This window comes from Lissotriton helveticus, chromosome 6 (genome assembly GCF_964261635.1).
Source record: "Lissotriton helveticus chromosome 6, aLisHel1.1, whole genome shotgun sequence".
Lineage (NCBI taxonomy): Eukaryota > Metazoa > Chordata > Amphibia > Caudata > Salamandridae > Lissotriton > Lissotriton helveticus.
In genome coordinates, this window is record NC_136067.1 from 707027361 (window position 1) to 707045388 (window position 18028).

The 18028-nt window shown below is 45.6% G+C and overlaps 1 protein-coding gene across 2 annotated transcripts in view; it reads left to right on the forward strand.

Moving 5' to 3' along the window:
* The window catches only part of ZNF292 (zinc finger protein 292), a 670886-nt gene that overhangs the window by 385244 nt on the left and 267614 nt on the right, over positions 1–18028 (forward strand). For both annotated transcript variants that reach the window (XM_078648177.1, XM_078648178.1), the window contains exon 5: positions 1432–1634. In XM_078648177.1, coding sequence (XP_078504303.1) covers positions 1432–1634 — 203 coding nt within the window. The remainder of the gene's footprint in view (positions 1–1431; positions 1635–18028) is intronic.

Genomic DNA, 18028 nt, shown 5'->3' on the forward strand with positions numbered 1-18028 from the left:
CCATAAATGATAGTGAAGCGTGTTGTTCAGATGTCACTATCAGTGAGTGCTATGTGTAGCGGTCCTAAACTGAAATGTCCAACATCCAGTGGCCCGCTGCGACAGCACAATCGTACTGGCAGCACACATTGGGAATAGGGGTAAAACAGCATGCCGCCTACTTCCCAAAATGGGCCAGCCGCATCACAGGGTAGAATGCATAGCAATGACCCATACCACAAGTATGTTTCTTTTAGCTCAGGGCGGGCCCAACCTGGCCCCCTTCATCTAATGTTTGTAGTTACCCGTTTCTGCAGATATTGTCGCGATGAGGCATGTAAAACAAAAGAACCTTAAGACACACCTAAAACATGTGGTGAATTAAACAACCGACCCCTCCCCCCCCCTCCACCCACCCGCTTCCAAGTGAACCACCAGATGTAAAGAAAGAACTTTGGTTACTTTAGACGGCCTTTTTCTCTCGTTCAAAGCTAACTGCGTCACAGACAATGCACTGCATGATGGAAGGATTGCCTTTCTCTGGAACTAAATCTAAAGGTGAAGTGTCTTATTTGGGCACTGCGTGTGCCCAGTCTCATAAATGCTACATTTCAACTGGTTTGGGGGTTTTAAAAGGAGCTGTACAGTAGTGTTTTCAATTAAATATGCAGCCTATTAAGTTCTAGTATTTGGAACTGATTTTTAAAACCCGAACAAGATGGCGGAAAATATTGCCTCTTCAAAGGCAAGTTTTCAACAGGTAAGCAATTTTCCCTTTTGCACTAATGTTCAATTTGATTAAGATGTGGTATATCCAGTAAACGTTTGAACTTAAAATGGTACATGCTGTATGATATTTCACAGACAATTAAGTGATTCACAATCAAGCGGCATTAAAAAATCTACGGGCTGTGCAGAATTTAAGGGCCTTTGTATAGTGAAGCCATCTACTATCAGGCACACCAATGGCTGACACCAAAAAATGTGAACATTTGGAAAAAATAGCTTTAACTTGGAGACCTGCAACAACTATATGGGATATACAGGGCATATGGCCCTCTTAGTTAGAAACTGCAAAGCTATTGTTACAAGTAAGTAACGTTCAAGTAATACTTGTCTACTTTGTTCCCTTACACTCCGGGGCCTGCTTTCTCAGCCGTGTGTGTGTGTTTGGAGGGAGAAGAGATGTTGGGGGGGCTAATTATCAAATAGTCAGGTTTACATTTATTTTTTCATTAAATAAAACAATGTATGTATAGAGCTGTCAATAAAAGCAAACCTTGATTGAACTGACCAATGGCAGAACTAATGGAATATGCTGCAGTTTATTAACGTGTTATGTGCTTTTGGAAAGATATTTATTAGCTCTCTAAATTGGGTGATATTTAATGCTTTCTAGCTCTTTTCAGGTTCTGAGAATGTAACAATATTTAATCTTTTGTTTTGGTGCAGTGAACGAGTATCTTGCCCTTGAGGCACCCATTCTTCTGGAGATGCGAATTAAACATCTGCTTAAAGCAAGTCAGACAACCCAAGCAACAATTTTAGCAAAGCTTTGTTCAGACCACCAAGACCTTAGAACAAAAGGCAATTTTAAACAGATTTACCTTGTCTGCCTTTGTTCACAATCGCCAAATTTAAAGTTAATAGAAGAAGTAAGTACTCTTAAAGTGTTCCTTTTTTAACACAAGTATTGTCTGTATTAATCTAAGATTCTTCTGATACTGTTGCCAGTTTCTTTGAATGGTTATTGACTGAAAATAGTAATGTGACAAACCTGGTTTCCTTCTCAACTTTTGTAACACAAGGTCAGAGTTGATTTTACTACAAGATCACCAGTTAAAAGCAAGTCAGTGTATGCTAATGATATTAAATGGCTGCTGCCAGAGATATTTTAACACTATAAAGAAAAGAATTTGCTTTAGTACATTCAGTGGAGTGGAGTTGTGACTCTGTAATGCAATTCGTTCTTCCAAAAAGGAGTTGAGGCCATTTAATTTTTTATATAGTACATAAGCATCCACTGTTCACTGTAAAGAGAGGTTTTACTGTTGTCGCCTGTTTCCTTGCGCTCCACCTGCCTCCCTCGACCACCTTCAATTTTACCAGTCTTCCTCCGTTCTTGATATCTTTATTTTCATCCAGTAAGAACACTTTCAAATATATCTTCAAATTTAGACATTTAGTTTGTTCATTTTATCTATTATGTTTTCATAGACTATCATACAAAAATGTCTGTTTTGCGTCACATGCTGGTATTCTCGACATCTTCCTTAGCCTTAGTATACTCACTTTTGCCACTGCAAGCAATGTTGCAAACCATTTCTGTAGTCTTGGCAGTATCGGAAAGCAGTGCTTTGAAGCAATCTGTTGTTTTGTTATCAGTTTCTCTTTGTATAATATTCTAGACCTTCATTCAGTATTGTGTAAGTTTGTCACTTTCCTACCATTTGTACAGTGTCTCAGCCGGGCAGTGTACTTGCTCAGCATTGGGAGGTATGGGTTAAATTAACATGTTGTAGTTGGAGAGGCAAACAGTGATATCTATGTAGGTTCTTGAAGTAGTTTATTTATAGGGGTACCTTCCCTTAACCCTTTTTGCAGTGCACATGGTCTGTCTTCCAATTCATCTTTTAAATACTTTTACAGATAATCTTTGATCCTACCCACTATGCAAGCTGGAACTACTGGGCCTAACCATGAAGGTTTGAGGCCTTTTGCTCTGGATGTCCCTGGGCCTCACCTACTATGGATACTGAGTCGCTGGGCCAAACCCCTTCAGCACTTGGCTCTCAGTGGTGTGGGTTCTTGGAGGTGGGGGGGGTTGAAACACACTGGGGGGGGGGGGGGGGGGACACAGGCTCACAACTCAAAATACACTCAGAAGTAAATGATTGTCCAGGCAAATATTTACTTTATGAAAAAAAGGAGTATTTATATACAAGCACAAAGTAAGTATGACATTCACAGCCATAGACACAGCCCCCTGAGGTCAAGTAGTTTGTGGGTCCCTGAGTCTAAATCCACTCTCGCTAGTTTAGTGGTTATTCCCCATCCACGTTAGGCAACATTGAGCCCAATTTATAGTCCAAGTCTCAGGAGTCCTACTCTCTGTTAAAGCCAAAACTGTTTCAGCACAGAACTGTTCCCTGGCAGGCAACTTCCGCTGGGGCCGTCTGGCATGAGGGGTCTCCTACTTAAAATCAAATTGGGCGATTTCCCAATTGGTGCAGCGACTGTCTGCTCCTCACGCTTCGCTACAGGGATCTGATCTCCAGGGTCTCCCACTGAACCTCACTCCCTCCAGTGCTCTCCTCGCTCTCACAGGGCACACTGGTCTTTGCAAGCAGGCAGGTGCTGGTCCTCCAAGCTCCATGGGCAGGTGATCTTGGATTCCGTGGGTGATGTCCCTTCACCCAGCTGGGAGACGAGCAGACCTTGGCCGCAGTCCTGGTCACAGGCAGAAGTCTTGCAGAGCTTCTTCTCCTCGCATGGCCAGACTGGCTGTTTGACAGTTTTTGGAGTTTTGAGCTATCCATCTTATAGTCCATTTCTAGACACCAAATGTGATTTAGAATCTAAGTCTTGAAAGTTTATGTTGAAGTACCCTCTCCTCTGCCCTTCCTCCAGAAATAAGTCTGTCACAGCAGGGGCAACTCCAAATCTGATAGCACCACAACACAGGCCTGGATGTCCGTCACAGTGAGGTGTATCAAAAGGTTACCCCAGGGCCTCACCCCATCTCCATCTTCTTCTTGGCCTCTTCCCACAGCTCTCTCTCTCTCATCAAAGAGCATCCGTTTAAGTGTGCTAAAGAGGCTCTCCCACTTCCTTCAGTGTGTGTCTCTCACAGCTTACAGGTATGCCTCAATTCACAAATCTGTCTCTACCTACACTCTTCATGTTCCTTCAGTTAGGCCTTGGTCTTCCAAAATGGAACCCATAGTTTTCTATGTATTGTACCGTTCACAGGCACACACACAATCAGCATATGCATGCAATGTACATGCACTGCACAGCACTACATCCTTCATGTATTGTACCATTTACAGTCACACATACACCCAGTACATGAATATAGTCTACACACATTGCGCAGAAATGCATGGCCTGTGTTGTGGTGCTATCCGATTTGGAGTTGCCCCTGCTGTAACAGACTTCTTCTGGAGGATGGGCAGAGGAGAGGGTACTGAAACATAAACTTCAAAGACTCTGACTCTAAATCACAATTGGTGTTTGGAAATGGACTACAAGATTGAGAGCTCAAGACTCCCAAAACTGCCACCGTCAAGTAGCCAGTCAAACTTTGCGAGGAGGAGGAGCTCTGCAAGACTTTTGCAGGTGACCAGAACTGGGGCCAAGGTCTGCTAGTGTCTGTGATGGATTAGGAAGTGCCTACTACCCAGGCTGAGTTGAAGGCCTTTTTAGGACTCACCAGGTATACCAGGAACATTGTGGCAAACTATGAACTATAGTTGCCCCAATGACTGCTTTGACCTCCAAGAATTAGCCCAGAAAAGTGATATGGACTGAGTGTCAGAACACATTTGAGTAACTGAAGAAGGCACTATATCCTGCACCTGTTCTGAGAGCACTAGATCACAGTCGACCTTTCTTTATAGATTCCATTATAGATATAGAGACGATGCCTCAGACAAGGGAGTTGGAGCTGTTAGCTCAACTGGAAGACAAAGGTAGAGTGTGTCGAGTAGCATTTATTAGTAGAAGTCCCAAGATGCCAAGATGGTCTGTTTTTTTGCAGTGGTTAGACTTTATTGTGGAGCATAGGAATGCTAGTGAATTTTCCGGCTGGATTTGAATGATCTGACAACCCAACTTCTCCAGGTTAGGATTTGGTTTGAGGGGTTATGACCTGCGAGGGGCACTTGTTGGGAAAGAAAAGTCCCATGCATGGTGATGATGTGCACCCCTACCCTTAGTGCCCCAACTCGAATGTTTGGCACAGTGGTGGCCGCATACCATGTAGTGACCAGCAGGAGTGAACAGGCCTTTTTACCTGTCTCACAGGAGTGAGGCCTCCAGGCTCACTCATTTAAAGTTCAGCTGCTTTGTGCTTAATTCACCTTTGGCCTACATCGGGTTGGCGTGCAGTGCATATGTCAAAGGCGTCTATGGGGCAACTATAGTTCATAGTTTGCCACAAAGATCCTGTTTTTTTGTTTTTTTTTAAACATTGTTTTTTATTGAGCACTGCAAATCATACACAGGTATACACGATAAATCGGAAACATTTTAGAGGCCATCCGGATCCTGGTCACATGTTAAGTTAACACGTACATACAACGTACAGTAAGTACAACATAATTTATAGTATAAATGTGCAGTTCGTAAAAACCTGACAGATAAGTACGATACTAATGAGTGTCATCAAGTGCAGTACCCGTTACATCCCCCACCCAAACTAACCCACCCCAAACCATACCCCAACAAACAGGTAACTCAAATGCTGCTATACAGACTACCCGCCGATGTTCCTGCGTCCAGTGTGCGTCTAGTCCGGAAACCTCGAAGAAGGGGGGTATCCCCAACGAGGGGGGATGGGGGAAGAAGAAGACAGGAGGGAGGAGGAGGAAGAAGGAGGAGGAGAGGGAAGAAAACCATGAAGAGTAACGAGGAGAGAAGGAAATCCAAAGCGGGACAGGGAGTAAGGAAACCAGGCCGGGGATAAGGAAATTTAAAGGTTAACCCCAGGAAAGACGTGGGAAAGTATGAATGCATCTGCTCCTATGAAACCACACCACTGTCCTGCTCACTACGATGCAAACCCGATGTCTCATCATCTTCCATGGCCCTGAACTGTTCTACTAGATGTGCCCAGTCCAATGAAATAGGCCACTTTCGCTGTCCCCTGTATTCTTTGCGGTGCAACGTTTCCCTTTCCGCAATCGCCCATCTGACCACTTCTTCACGCCAATCACCCACTCGAAGGCGCCAGAGTAGACTTCCAGCGTTGCGTAATGATACGCTTGGCCAACATCAAAGCCAACCCCACAAACCTGCGCAACAACTTATCCTTCTTAGGGAGAGGGAATAATCCCAAAAGGCAGGCCTCAATTGTGTCCCATGATGTACGCTCCGTCAACACCTCCAGTCCCCGGACAACCTCTGACCAGAACCCCCGTAGCACCCGACGGGACCAAATCATATTTAGAAAATCAGCGTCGTGCATCTTACACCGCGGACATACAGCGACCGCCGCGGGAAATATTTTCCATATCGTGGCCGGGGCTAGGTATGCTCGATGTAATACAAATAACTGAATCATTTTAAGCGGCAATTCCTAGAGACTCGCCGGGGATGCTCAAGCATTTGGGCCCATTCTCTATCCTCCAGCTCCTGTCCCAAGGTCACGGCCCACTTCTGCCTAAGGTGTGTTAACGGAACATGCAAATGTTCTCTCTGGTCTCTATAAAGCCATCGCACCAAGTGTTGGCCATGCCTCATAATGTGCAGTGATCGTAGTAACTGGAAAGCTGCAGGTTCTGTTTGGTCTACATACCAGTAAGTACGAATGAAGCGCACTACAGCTGCATGAGTAAGAAATAAGGTGTCGGGCAGCGAGGTAGCGCGTACAAACTCGTCATGGGGCATCCCATGGCCCTCCTGAAATAAATCCCCGACCGTCCCTACCCCCTCCCGGGTCCATCCCTGTATCCGGGTCATCGAGAGCACCCCACGCCTTGTAGGCAAGCCACATATGGGAATATTCGGAGCGTACGGAAATGGCAACCGAGCCAACCTCTTCGCTTGTGCCCAGTAAGACAACGCAACATGCAGCAAGTACGGAGGATCTCACATTTTCGGAGCACCAGGACAGAGCTGGGACTGAAGTAACCCACGCCTCAAACAACCTAAGGAGTATCCTATTTCGAATAAGTTCTTACCGGCCAACCAATATGCCATCCACTGCAACTGCCCCACTATACAATATGTCTTAAAGTCCGGTGCCCCCATACCCCCCGCCGTGCTGGGCAGCTGCAGTTTAGCCAGTGCCAACCGATGTCTGCCCGCTCCCCATATAAGAGATGTCAATAACGTATCAAGTACTTTAAAAATCCAAGCCGGCAGGACCACCGGCAAATTCACGAAGTAATAAAGGATGCGGGCAGCATAACCATTTTTGACACCGCCACGCAGCCCGCTACAGTCAATAGCACCGTATTCCAAAAGGCAATCTGGGAGCGCAACAAATTAATGGTACGTACCACATTACCATCAATAATGTCAGCGTTCGATCTATAAATATTACTCCCCAAGTATTTAAAAGTGACAGGCTCAACACGGAAGTGCATTCGGCCAAATTGTAGAGTAGGAGACGCACAAGTGTTCTAGAAAGCGGAGGCCAACGACTTGGAGGCATTAAGATGTAAGCCAGAAAGCGCCCCGAATCTCGAAAAGGCATCAGCTACCTCACGTTTATCCACATCCAAATCATGAGCATGTCATCCGCGTATAAAGACACTGAATGTATCTTCCCACGCATCTGTATGCCATAAGAAATCATATTTTGGCGTAGGTACTCGGCAAGAGGCTCTAGGGCCAACACGAAAAGCATGGTGATAGGGGGCAGCCCTGGCGTGTACCACGGGATATTGAATAAGAAGAGATGATTCTACCCGTCTTAGCGCGTGCCGTGTTACTAGTATATAACAATTTAACCCATGCACAATAGCACTGAGGCAAGCCAAATTTAGCTAGCACTGCAAGCATATATGGCCAGCTGAGAGTATCGAAAGCCTGTTGCACGTCTAAAGACAAGCAACCAGCAAGAGGGGAGGAGGCGGACGCCGCGTGCAACAGGGCGTGGAGCCGACGGATATTCAAAGATGTACTACGCTGGGGTATGAACCCACATTGGTCCGTATGAATCAGACTGGGAAGGAGTGGAAGGAGTCGCGACGCCTATACCTTACTTAGCACCATATATTCTGTGTTCAATATAGAGAGTGGTCTATAAGATAAAAGATCAGCTGGTACCCTACCACGTTTCCATAAGGACGTGACTATCGCTTACCTAGTAGTAAGAGGCAAGACCCCACCCTCCAGGTAAGTAGTATAGAGTTGCAATAACCTTGGTACTAATTTATCGGCAAATGTAGAATAAAACTCCACAGGGAAGCCATCGGAGCCCGGTGTCTTGTTTCGGGTCAATGCCTTTAGTGCCATCCGAATTTCTGCAACAGTAATCTGGGCTGCCAAGTCCTTGGCCATTGAATCAGAAACTGTGGGGAGCTGGACCTCGGACAAGAAGGAAAGCATGGGAGCCATGACGTCAGAACTCAGGGCAGTATATAACTGAGCATAATATTCCCGAAACGCTGCATTAATCTCCTCTTGAGACGTAACCCGTACACCACCAACCATGTTGATAGCTAAAACAGGGGTAGGACTCATCGTGGGCTGGATCAGTCTCGCCAACAATGTGCCCACCCTGTCCGCCTCCGCGTGTGTGCGCAATGTGTAAGCATCAAAATCTAACAGACGTAATCGCTCCAATAATTCCGCATATCGAATCCTAGCGGCTTGAAGCAGCTCTGTGCCGTCCTCACTCCTCTGAGCCGCTCCCTCTAAGGCATGCAAGTCTCCTTCCAGGTCAGTAATGTCCCGAACCACCTCCCTTCTTGAACCCACCAAAGTTCCCATGGCCATCCCACGGATCGTCACCTTAAAGGCCTCCCATTCGATAGCCCTAGACGGAGCGGTACCCTCATTCTCCACAAAAAAGGCGTCAATAGCTGCAGACAAGGCTGCCCGATAGACCTGGTCCTCCAAATGTAAAGGCCGCATCCTCCATGTTGGAATTGGAGCAGGTCTACGGCCCCATGACAACCGCAATTCTATAAGATTATGGTCAGATATTGTCTTTCCCAGAAACTCACAATGCGTAATTGAGGAGGAGAGACCCGGGGAGCATAGAAAATAATCTAGACGTGTATGCAACTTATGGGGGTAAGAATAAAAGGAATATTCCCTCATGTTTGCATGCCTTGCCCTCCATATGTCTAACAAGTCCCAACCCTGTGCCCATCGTGTCAAGGTCACAGCCTGTGCCCTTGCCGCTGTGTTGAGTAAGAGGATGGGAACGGTCCAGGCCAATGTCGAAGACTGCATTCAGGTCACCCCCTATAAGCCAAGGGACATGGGACCAGCCAGCAAGCGCCTGAGACACCCGTACATAAAATGCCTCTTGATCCGTGTTCGGTGCAAAGAGGGAACCCAGGACTATCTGCCTGCCATCCAACATCCCCAACAGTAGGACAAACCGGCCCTGATCATTTAACTTGCTCTCAGTTAGTGAGAAGGGAATGCCCGCCCGGACCCAAATAGCAGCCCCTCTGGAGAAGGCTGAATATGCTGTTGCAAAAACCTGACCACGCCATCTCCTTTGTAGTTTCGCAGTTTCAGTGGGGATCAAATGGGTCTCCTGGAAACAAATTGTGTGCCTTACAGCGATGCAACTGCGCAGCTCTTCTATGTATTTTTGCCACAGAACCCATACCTCGCACGTTCCACGAGACCAGGGTATAAGAATTAACGGCATATGCAATAACACTCCCCCCTACCCCCGGATTCCACCCCCATCCCCCACAAACACCAGGCCATGCAGCATAGTTACATAAAATCCAACGAAATCCCAATACTGGGTCCAACGCCCAAACATCGTTCGACCAAACCATGAAAACAATGTGAACATATTTTACAGTCAACCGGTGCTACCGCCTTTGGGGGAGGTCGCTAACCCCATCGACAGTCGCACAAGTGTAATGAAGCTCTCAGTAAAGCGCCCAGAACGTGCACCGGGCCTGGGAGCGTAACCATCAGTACCCACCCATCACAACGACACACAAGGTCTATTGTGTTCTGCCAGTTCAGTAAAGACACAGGGAATGGATTATAGCTCTACGATCCAGACAGGAAACCAAATAGGAAGCCGAGCACAGCCTACAAGGCAAGAGATAAAGGATCAAGAGTCCGCCAAGGCTAGAGGATCCCTGCTGAGTCGTGGGGTCGCAGAAGGGAACAGAGCCACACTACCATCTGAATCTGTGTCCGTATTTATTCCCTCCGACGGGCTAGAGCTGATCTCTGGGAGAGATGCGCGAAAAGTGGAAGCAGCATGTAGAGCCCTCCGCCTGCCCTCCAGTACTTGCTGATGGCCCAAGGAGCTGGAGACCGAGCTCTGTGTGAGAATACCCCTCTTACGCCTCTGAGGGGGACGCTGCGGTTTGGGCAGTGAGGAGTCCATGTGGCGCATGGGCTGGAAGTCGGGCAACATCTTGTCCAGCCAATCCCACTCACTGTCACGGGTATCAAAAAACAAGGAGCGCTGATCGTGCATGATTTTCAGTTTTGGGGGGAATAGTAATGCAAATGACGGGCCTGCTGCTCGAGCCCGTGCCTTCACCTCCATAAAGAAAAATGTTCTCCGCTGTACTGCCTTTTTAAAAAAAAAAAAATTATTTCCACAGTTGTACCAAGTGACAATATACATAATATTAATCAAATACAATCGCAGACAAAAATGGAGAAAAGAAAATAAGATTGTCAATTCAAAAATTTCTTAACATTGGGACGATAAATAACGGCAAATAATAATTCACTCATCCATCCTCCATATGATCTTTGATCACACCCCAAATTAACATACCTAATCGTTTTTTTCTGACCCCCTTCAGTGCATACAGGCTCCATTCCATTTCATATATATTATACAGTTTGGCTCTCCATAATTGAAATGTAGGTGCCTCGGATTGAAGCCATTCGGTTGCAATACATAAACGCGCTACAGTCATGGAGAGAAATATAAAATGTTTATATCTACATAATACATTGTCATTTACCAGATTTTGCCCACGCCTAACAAAATAAGCGCGGGAGAGGTCCTTAACGGATTATGTAAGACATTAGTAATAAAGGTTCCTACACTAGGTTTCTACAGAACAAGGCTGCCTTGATCCGAATGGACAACATGACAGCCATGTATTAAATACAAAAACCAGGAGGCACACATTCTCTGCAGCTGTCCCAGCTCGCACAGAATATTTGGAGATGGACCATCCCACAAAACATATACCTGCTTGAAGAACACCTTCCAGGAGTTCACAATCAGATTGCGGATTTGTTGAGTCGACAGACACAACAGATTCACGAATGGGAGCTACATCCACAAGTTTTTCTACCATTCTTCCAAATGTGGGGCAGACCAGACCTAGATCTGTTTGCCACACACAAAATGCCCAACCTTCGCCGCCAGGTTTCCACACCCGCTGTCCAAGGGCAATGCGATATGGATGAACTGGTCAGGCAGATTTGCGTATGCTTTTCCGCCACTCCCACTGATTCCACTAGTGGTACGCAAGGTCTGAAAACAGTCTCTCAAAATGATCCTAGTGGCTCCCACATGGGCAAGCCAACCATGGTTCACAACACTGTTGAAACTCATTAGTCCCACACCAAAACTATGCCTCTGCCCATTACTACTAACGCAGAACCATAGAGACATAAGACACCCAGATCCAACTCAGTTGAATCTGGCGATCTGGCGCCTGAAGTCCTAGAGTTCAGCTACCTTAACCTTCTACCAGACTGTATGAACATCATTAAAGAAGCCAGGCGCCCTACCACTAGAGCTTGCTATGTGGCAAAATGGAAGAGAGTTGCCATTTACTGCACTAACAATAATGTTGATCCCCTGGTCCATCCAGAACATCATTTGCTACATACTTCATTTGCAAAGATGTAATTTAGCATACTCATCCATACGTCTACATTTAGCAGCACTTGCCGCTTACTTATAAAACAGACAACACTTGTCACATATTTTGGGTCCCCGTTAATTAAAGCCTTCATGGAGGGCCTTAAAAGAATCATTCCTCCTAGATTACCACCCTCTCCGGTATGCAATGGCAACATTGTACTTACTAGGCTCATGGGACCCCCATTTGACTCTCTACATAAATGTGAACTTCAGTTTCTCACATTGAAAGTAGCTTTCCTTATTGCAGTCATCTCTCTCAGCAGAGTAAGTGAGATACAGGCTTTAACCATACAGGATCCTTTCTTACAAATACATCGTAACAAAGTGGTTCTCAGAACAAATCCAAAATTCCATCTTAAAGTCATCCCCGCAATCCATCCTAACCGATTGGTGGAGTTACCGGTATTTTTTCAAAATCCAGACTCCGTAGCAGAGAGAGCTCTTCACACAGTAGATGTCAAAAGAGCACTACTTTAATACATTGGCAGGACTAAATCCTTGAGAAACACAAAACAATTGTTTGTAGCTTTCTCCCCACCTCATAAAGGTAATCCCATCTCCAAGGCTGGGATTGCGAGGTGGATTGTTAAATGTATCCAAATATGCTTCCAAAAGGCTAAACTCAGTGACTATTCCCCTAGAGCGCAATCAACACACAAACTAGGGACTTTCATGGCATTCATTTCCCTAGAAGACCTCTGTAAGGCAGCCACATGTTCAACAACACACACCTTCACTAAACACTATTGTGTTGACGTGCAGGCCAAACAACAAGCTTCTGTAGGCCAAGCTGTTCTTAAAACACTCTTTCAAACTACTGCATCCGATACAGGTCACCACCGCTAGGGGAGACACTGCTGTGCAGCTCATATGCCTCAAACGGAAAAAGCTGCTTACCAGTATGCATCTGTTCTTGGCATGTAGAGCTGCATATCCACACCTGCTCACCCACCTCCCCGGGACCTGTATCTGTTCCAGTACTATCTTATTTAGATTTACACACATAGACGTTTTTTCCTTTTCTGCTAACTCCATCATTTCCCATCATGATGAAAAACAATCTGAGGATGGAGTCCATGTCCATGCGCACTATCTTCCAAGGGAGGAGTCACCTATTACAAAGACTTCTTCCAAGACAACAATGTGCAAGCATCTGAACCCTACACCAAATGGCGATCTAATGCAAAGTGTGTGGATCTGCAGCTCTACATGCCAAGAACAAATGCATACTGGTAACTAGCATTTTCCTTCTCTTTGGTATTTTTGCATATGTGCTTTTTGCAAAAGGGCTCTTTTACTTTTTATTTTCATTGAAGCAGAAGGGATTGTGTGTATACTTTACCGTTAGAGGAGGAGAATATCTCCTGTCCGCGGTGTAACTATAATTGGAAGTTTCCCCAGGCTACCCCCTCCGGGAGTGTTGGCAGGGGGAAAGTAAAATCTATCTCCATGCTACTACTTAATTGCCACTCCCTTCAAAAACATTCCAGCGAAATTCATCTACTTCTCGAGGAAAGGAATCCAGATGTGCTTTTCCTTACAGAAACTTGGACCAATAAGGACTCCGATCCTGAGACAGTTCAAGCTCTTCCTATGCCATATTTAGGTTAGACCGAGTCTGAGGGCGGGGTGGGGGAAATGCTATTATCTATAAAGATGTGTATAGATGTAGAGCCACCATCGGCCAAGTAGCTGACTGTGAGAATCTAGTATTTGGTATAAGTTTTTCCCCAACCTGCACCTTGTCAGGTATTCTTATATATCGGCCCCCAGGATCACTAGGCAATTTTTGTAAAGATCTGCCAGAGGTAGCTACTAATGGTTGTAGTCTTTCTTCCAATTTTTCTATCCTGGGTGATTTTAATTTACATTTCGTTGATCCTGATTCCTCTCCAGTGCAGGATCTTATTGATTGTCTGTAAACATTCCAAATCGAGCAAATAGTGACTGGCCCCACTTATAAGTTGGGACATCTGCTTGATCCCCTATTGACTAATCTCACAGATATCACTTTCGTTGAGTCCATTGCGGTTCCATGGTCCGATCATTTATTGTTATCTTTTATCTGGACTCCTCAAGAGCTTCTTCAATCCTTTGCTAAAACGAAAAAATGTGGGCGCATATGGTCTAAACTCTGTTAATGATTGGGCGACCATTCTCAGAAATTCTACTCCGGTTTCTCATTCTGATCCTACGGTGGCGAATAAGAATTTTAAAAATTGGCTTGAGGCTTCCTTGGACGTTTTTCTTCTGAAAAAAGAAGTCTGCCATCGAACAGGCTCAAACAAGAAAGCATGGTATACACATACATTGAGACAGCTTAAACAATCATGTAAGCAATTTGAGAGGAAATGGAGGAAGGATTTCTCAGAATTAAGAGTAATTATAGAGAAGCTATTAAGCTCTATAAAAACAAAATGAAAACGGCTCAAATTAGTTACTATCATGAAAAAATTAACGCAGCCTCTAATTCTCCTTTTGAAATCTTTAAAGTCTTGAAGTCTCTTGTTACCCTTCCTATTCCCCCTAATGATGGTGATAATGCCCAAACGCACTGCGAGGAATTAGCCAGCTTCTTTTCCATTAAAGTGCATACCATTTATTCCAGCTTTCAGCATAGGGCTTTGGTATGAATGTTCTACCACCCGTGCAGCAAGCTGTGCTGGAAACATTTCATCCCTGGACTCTTGTATCATTACAGGTTCTTTTGCAGCGGTTAGAATCTGGTTCTCCAGCTGATCCTGCCCCCCCGGCTACTCTTAACTTAGTGTCAGAGGTAGTCTGCCCTGTAATACTGGACGTAATAAATGCGTCTTTCTCAATGGGACACGTTCCTTGTCCCTGGAAACAAGCTAGAGTTAAAGCCCTTCTACAAAAAAGCAACTTAGACCCTTATGACTGGTCTAATTATCGCCCCATCTCTTTGTTGCCTGGACTGAGTAAATTGGCAGAAAAACATGTCAATTCTTTACTGTCAGCTCATCTTGAGGATAATAATTACCTCCACCCTACTCAGACCAGCTTTCGGCATCATCAGGGCACGGAGACTGCCCTTCTTGCTGTGGTAGAAGAGTCAAGGAAAATCTTGGACAACGGAGGCTGCGCTGCAATTATTTTATTAGATCTCAGGCAGCCTTTCGATACTGCGAATCGCCACATTATGATCCAAAGACTCAAGGAGGTGGGTGTTGTAGGCATTGCCCTAGAATGGCTGCAGTCCATTCTTTCAGACAGGTTTTTTGTGGTTTTTGAAGAAGGCGCACTCTCCGTTGCAGTATGGAGTCCCACCTTGTTTAACATCTATATGGGGCCATTGGCAAGGTGGTACTTCCCTGGGGGATCCATACTGTTACGTACGCTGATGACACCCAATTAGTAGTGTCTCTTAGTCAGCAAGATAAAGCCGATTCAGGTCTAGTGGCATGCCTTGCAAGGGTTTCTGAGTGGATGGATTTGTCTTTTCTCTCAATTAAATGGCGCAAAGACTGAGATTGATTCTTGGTCACGCTGCACCTAATAATTTGGATCTTTTGTGGCCCATTTGTCTTGGTTTGCCACCTGTCCCTAAGATACAAATATCTAGGACACTATCAATTTGAAAGTCCAGCAAATGCTAGCATAAGAATTTTAAGGTGGCAGGATGCAATCAGCCCTGACTAGATCCTTCAAAGCAAAAGCATCTGAATATAAAGGGAAAGACTCCTCCAAGTGGACAAACCCTTGGACCCTAGAGAGATGCTTACAATAGGACTGATCATAAAAACTCCTTTGCAACATGGGTGATGCTTTCTCCCATCAACTCCTTGGCCAGTGCCAGGATTGGCCCAGTGGGCGCTGCCACTATCCGCTTCGAAACTGGGTGAGAAGAGACAGAAGGGACTTGGTATGGTGTGGTGCTCTAGCTGGTTTCAACTTTGTCACAGGTGCCAGGGCTAAAGTCCATGGAGTTTGGTGCCAGGGCTAAAGTCCATGGAGGTTTTACAAGAATGTCAGAGTCTAAAGAAATGTTGATCTGGCCTTGTAAGATTTGTGGAAAACCCATGCTATATTCTGATGATCCCCACAAGGAGTGCCTGTATTTCCGCTCTCCACTTCATAAACTCAAAGACTGCAAGTACTGCCATACTTCTTCAGCCAAAACTCTCAAAGACAGAGAGGGTAGATTGCTTCAGTGGCTACAGAAGATGAAAATTCAGTCTGACTGAGTCCAAGTAAGAGGCGAGGCTATAAAATACCTCCTCAAAACCCTGACTAAGGTGTCGTAGACGAGACCGTCTACGACAGCGAAGATTCCTTAGTCGCAGACATCACAAACGACTGCCTCAACATCTACTGCTCCGTCAACGGCATTAGTTTCCAGTTTCACGTCGACGACTACTCCATCAATGTGCCAGTCGACGGGTCTCCCATGGGGTGTAGCCCAGGGAGTTGTGGAATTATCCTAAAAAGGAATTGCCATTAATAGCCTGAAGCCTGGACCTGTACGGGGTCAGCAGAGGAAGTAAAATACTCCATTTTCATTCAGTAAGAGACCGGCATCGGAGAATGGCTTGCAAACTCCCAATGGTCCAGAGAATAGGATGGCTTCCTCAAGGAGGAAAATATCTTTGCCTTCTAATAGCAGTTTTTATTTTTATTTAGTGGAAACATCCCGTAGGAGAACGTTCCCTGGAAGGTGATTTATCTTTTGGAGGGAAGCCTGCATGGGAGCCTCCTACTCTCGGATAGCCTAAAGGTGCATGGAAACGCAAGAGTTGCAGGCTTCAGCATCAGGTCTTAACTCCAGAAACCACATGAAGTCATCACAGGGGTGCGACCTGGTTAACGACAGCGAAGATTCCTTAGTCGCTGACATCACGAATAACTACCTCAACATCTACTGCTCCATCAACGACATTAGTTTCCAGTTTCACGTCGATGACTACTCACTCAATGTGCCATTCGACGGTGCAAAACGACATGTGTATCGATTTTTGTTTTGACATTACATTCTGGCAAACGTAGTCCAGACAATCATGCAGTGCAGTAACAACCAGCTACCCACCCTCAGTGACACTATTAAATATTACAGAAAACAATTCCACCGTCCCACCCATGATCAGCATGTCTACAAGTGATACAAGTCCAGTGTAGAAAGCAAGGAGCTTCACAATCCACCACCATATTGTCGTATTTCAGTATCAGTGAGAGAATCCACTGTAGAGACCGGGGCCAAGACTATGCCTCTATGATTCACCCACCGTTGCCATATTTTTGCATGTTACTGCAGGCACCCTCAAGCTTGAAAAAACACTATTTCCATACCCATACAGGGATCCATACAGGTGCCCACTGTGGCGACAATACATCTTTCCATTGCTTTTCAATATCTCGTTTTCCCAGTGTTAGGCCAAGGAACAGTAGGTGTCTTTTATACCTATTGCCACCAATTCTTTTGGTGCTATGGAGCAAGATCTGTTTTGGGTGGAATGGGATCTCCCAGGACGGGACACATTCTAGACATGTCACCACACTCCGCCAAAATCCTGAACACACCTTGCATTTACCCATCATGTGTAGGAAGGTAGCCTCATTCACCCCACATCTGAGATACACCGATGCGGTTATGGCACCGATGCACCGCAGGCGAGGCTGGGTGAAATAAGCTCTGTGCAAGAATCTTTATTGGATAAGACGGAGTCTGGACGATATTTCCGCCTCACATGCTGCCATAAGTGCCTCCGTTCAATTGTCGTTATCAAGTGTGGGTATGTCCCCCTGCCAAGTCTGTCGTAGAGTTGAGTGTGGTCACTAATGTCTGGTAAATCTACCTGATCTTATGTGTACCAAGGTCCCCGGACAGTAATCTGCCCTCCAAAGGGTTGAACTCCGGTAGGTCATGAAGACAGAGGGTGAGAGCATGGCGTAGTTGAAGATATCTGTAGAATTTGTGACTGTGTAGCTGAAAGTCTGCCTGTAATTCTTGAAAGGACTTAAGAACTAAACCATGCATAACATCTCCTAAGGTCGAAATACCTATTGCGTCCCACTGCCAAAACCCCAAAATAAATGCTACCTGACCTAGGAAGTTCACGCCCCATAGCAGTGTCATCAGGGTCATACGAGTTAGTTCAGCCCACCAATCCATCCATGTGCGCGCCCATCTACATAAATGGAGCACAGTTCGTGTTGCCAGTGGAATATGTCTCCCTATCCTCCCGCCATAGAGGAGGCCTGAAAGCGGCACGGCGCCCATTGATCAACGCTCAGCATACACCGGGTCCATCCATT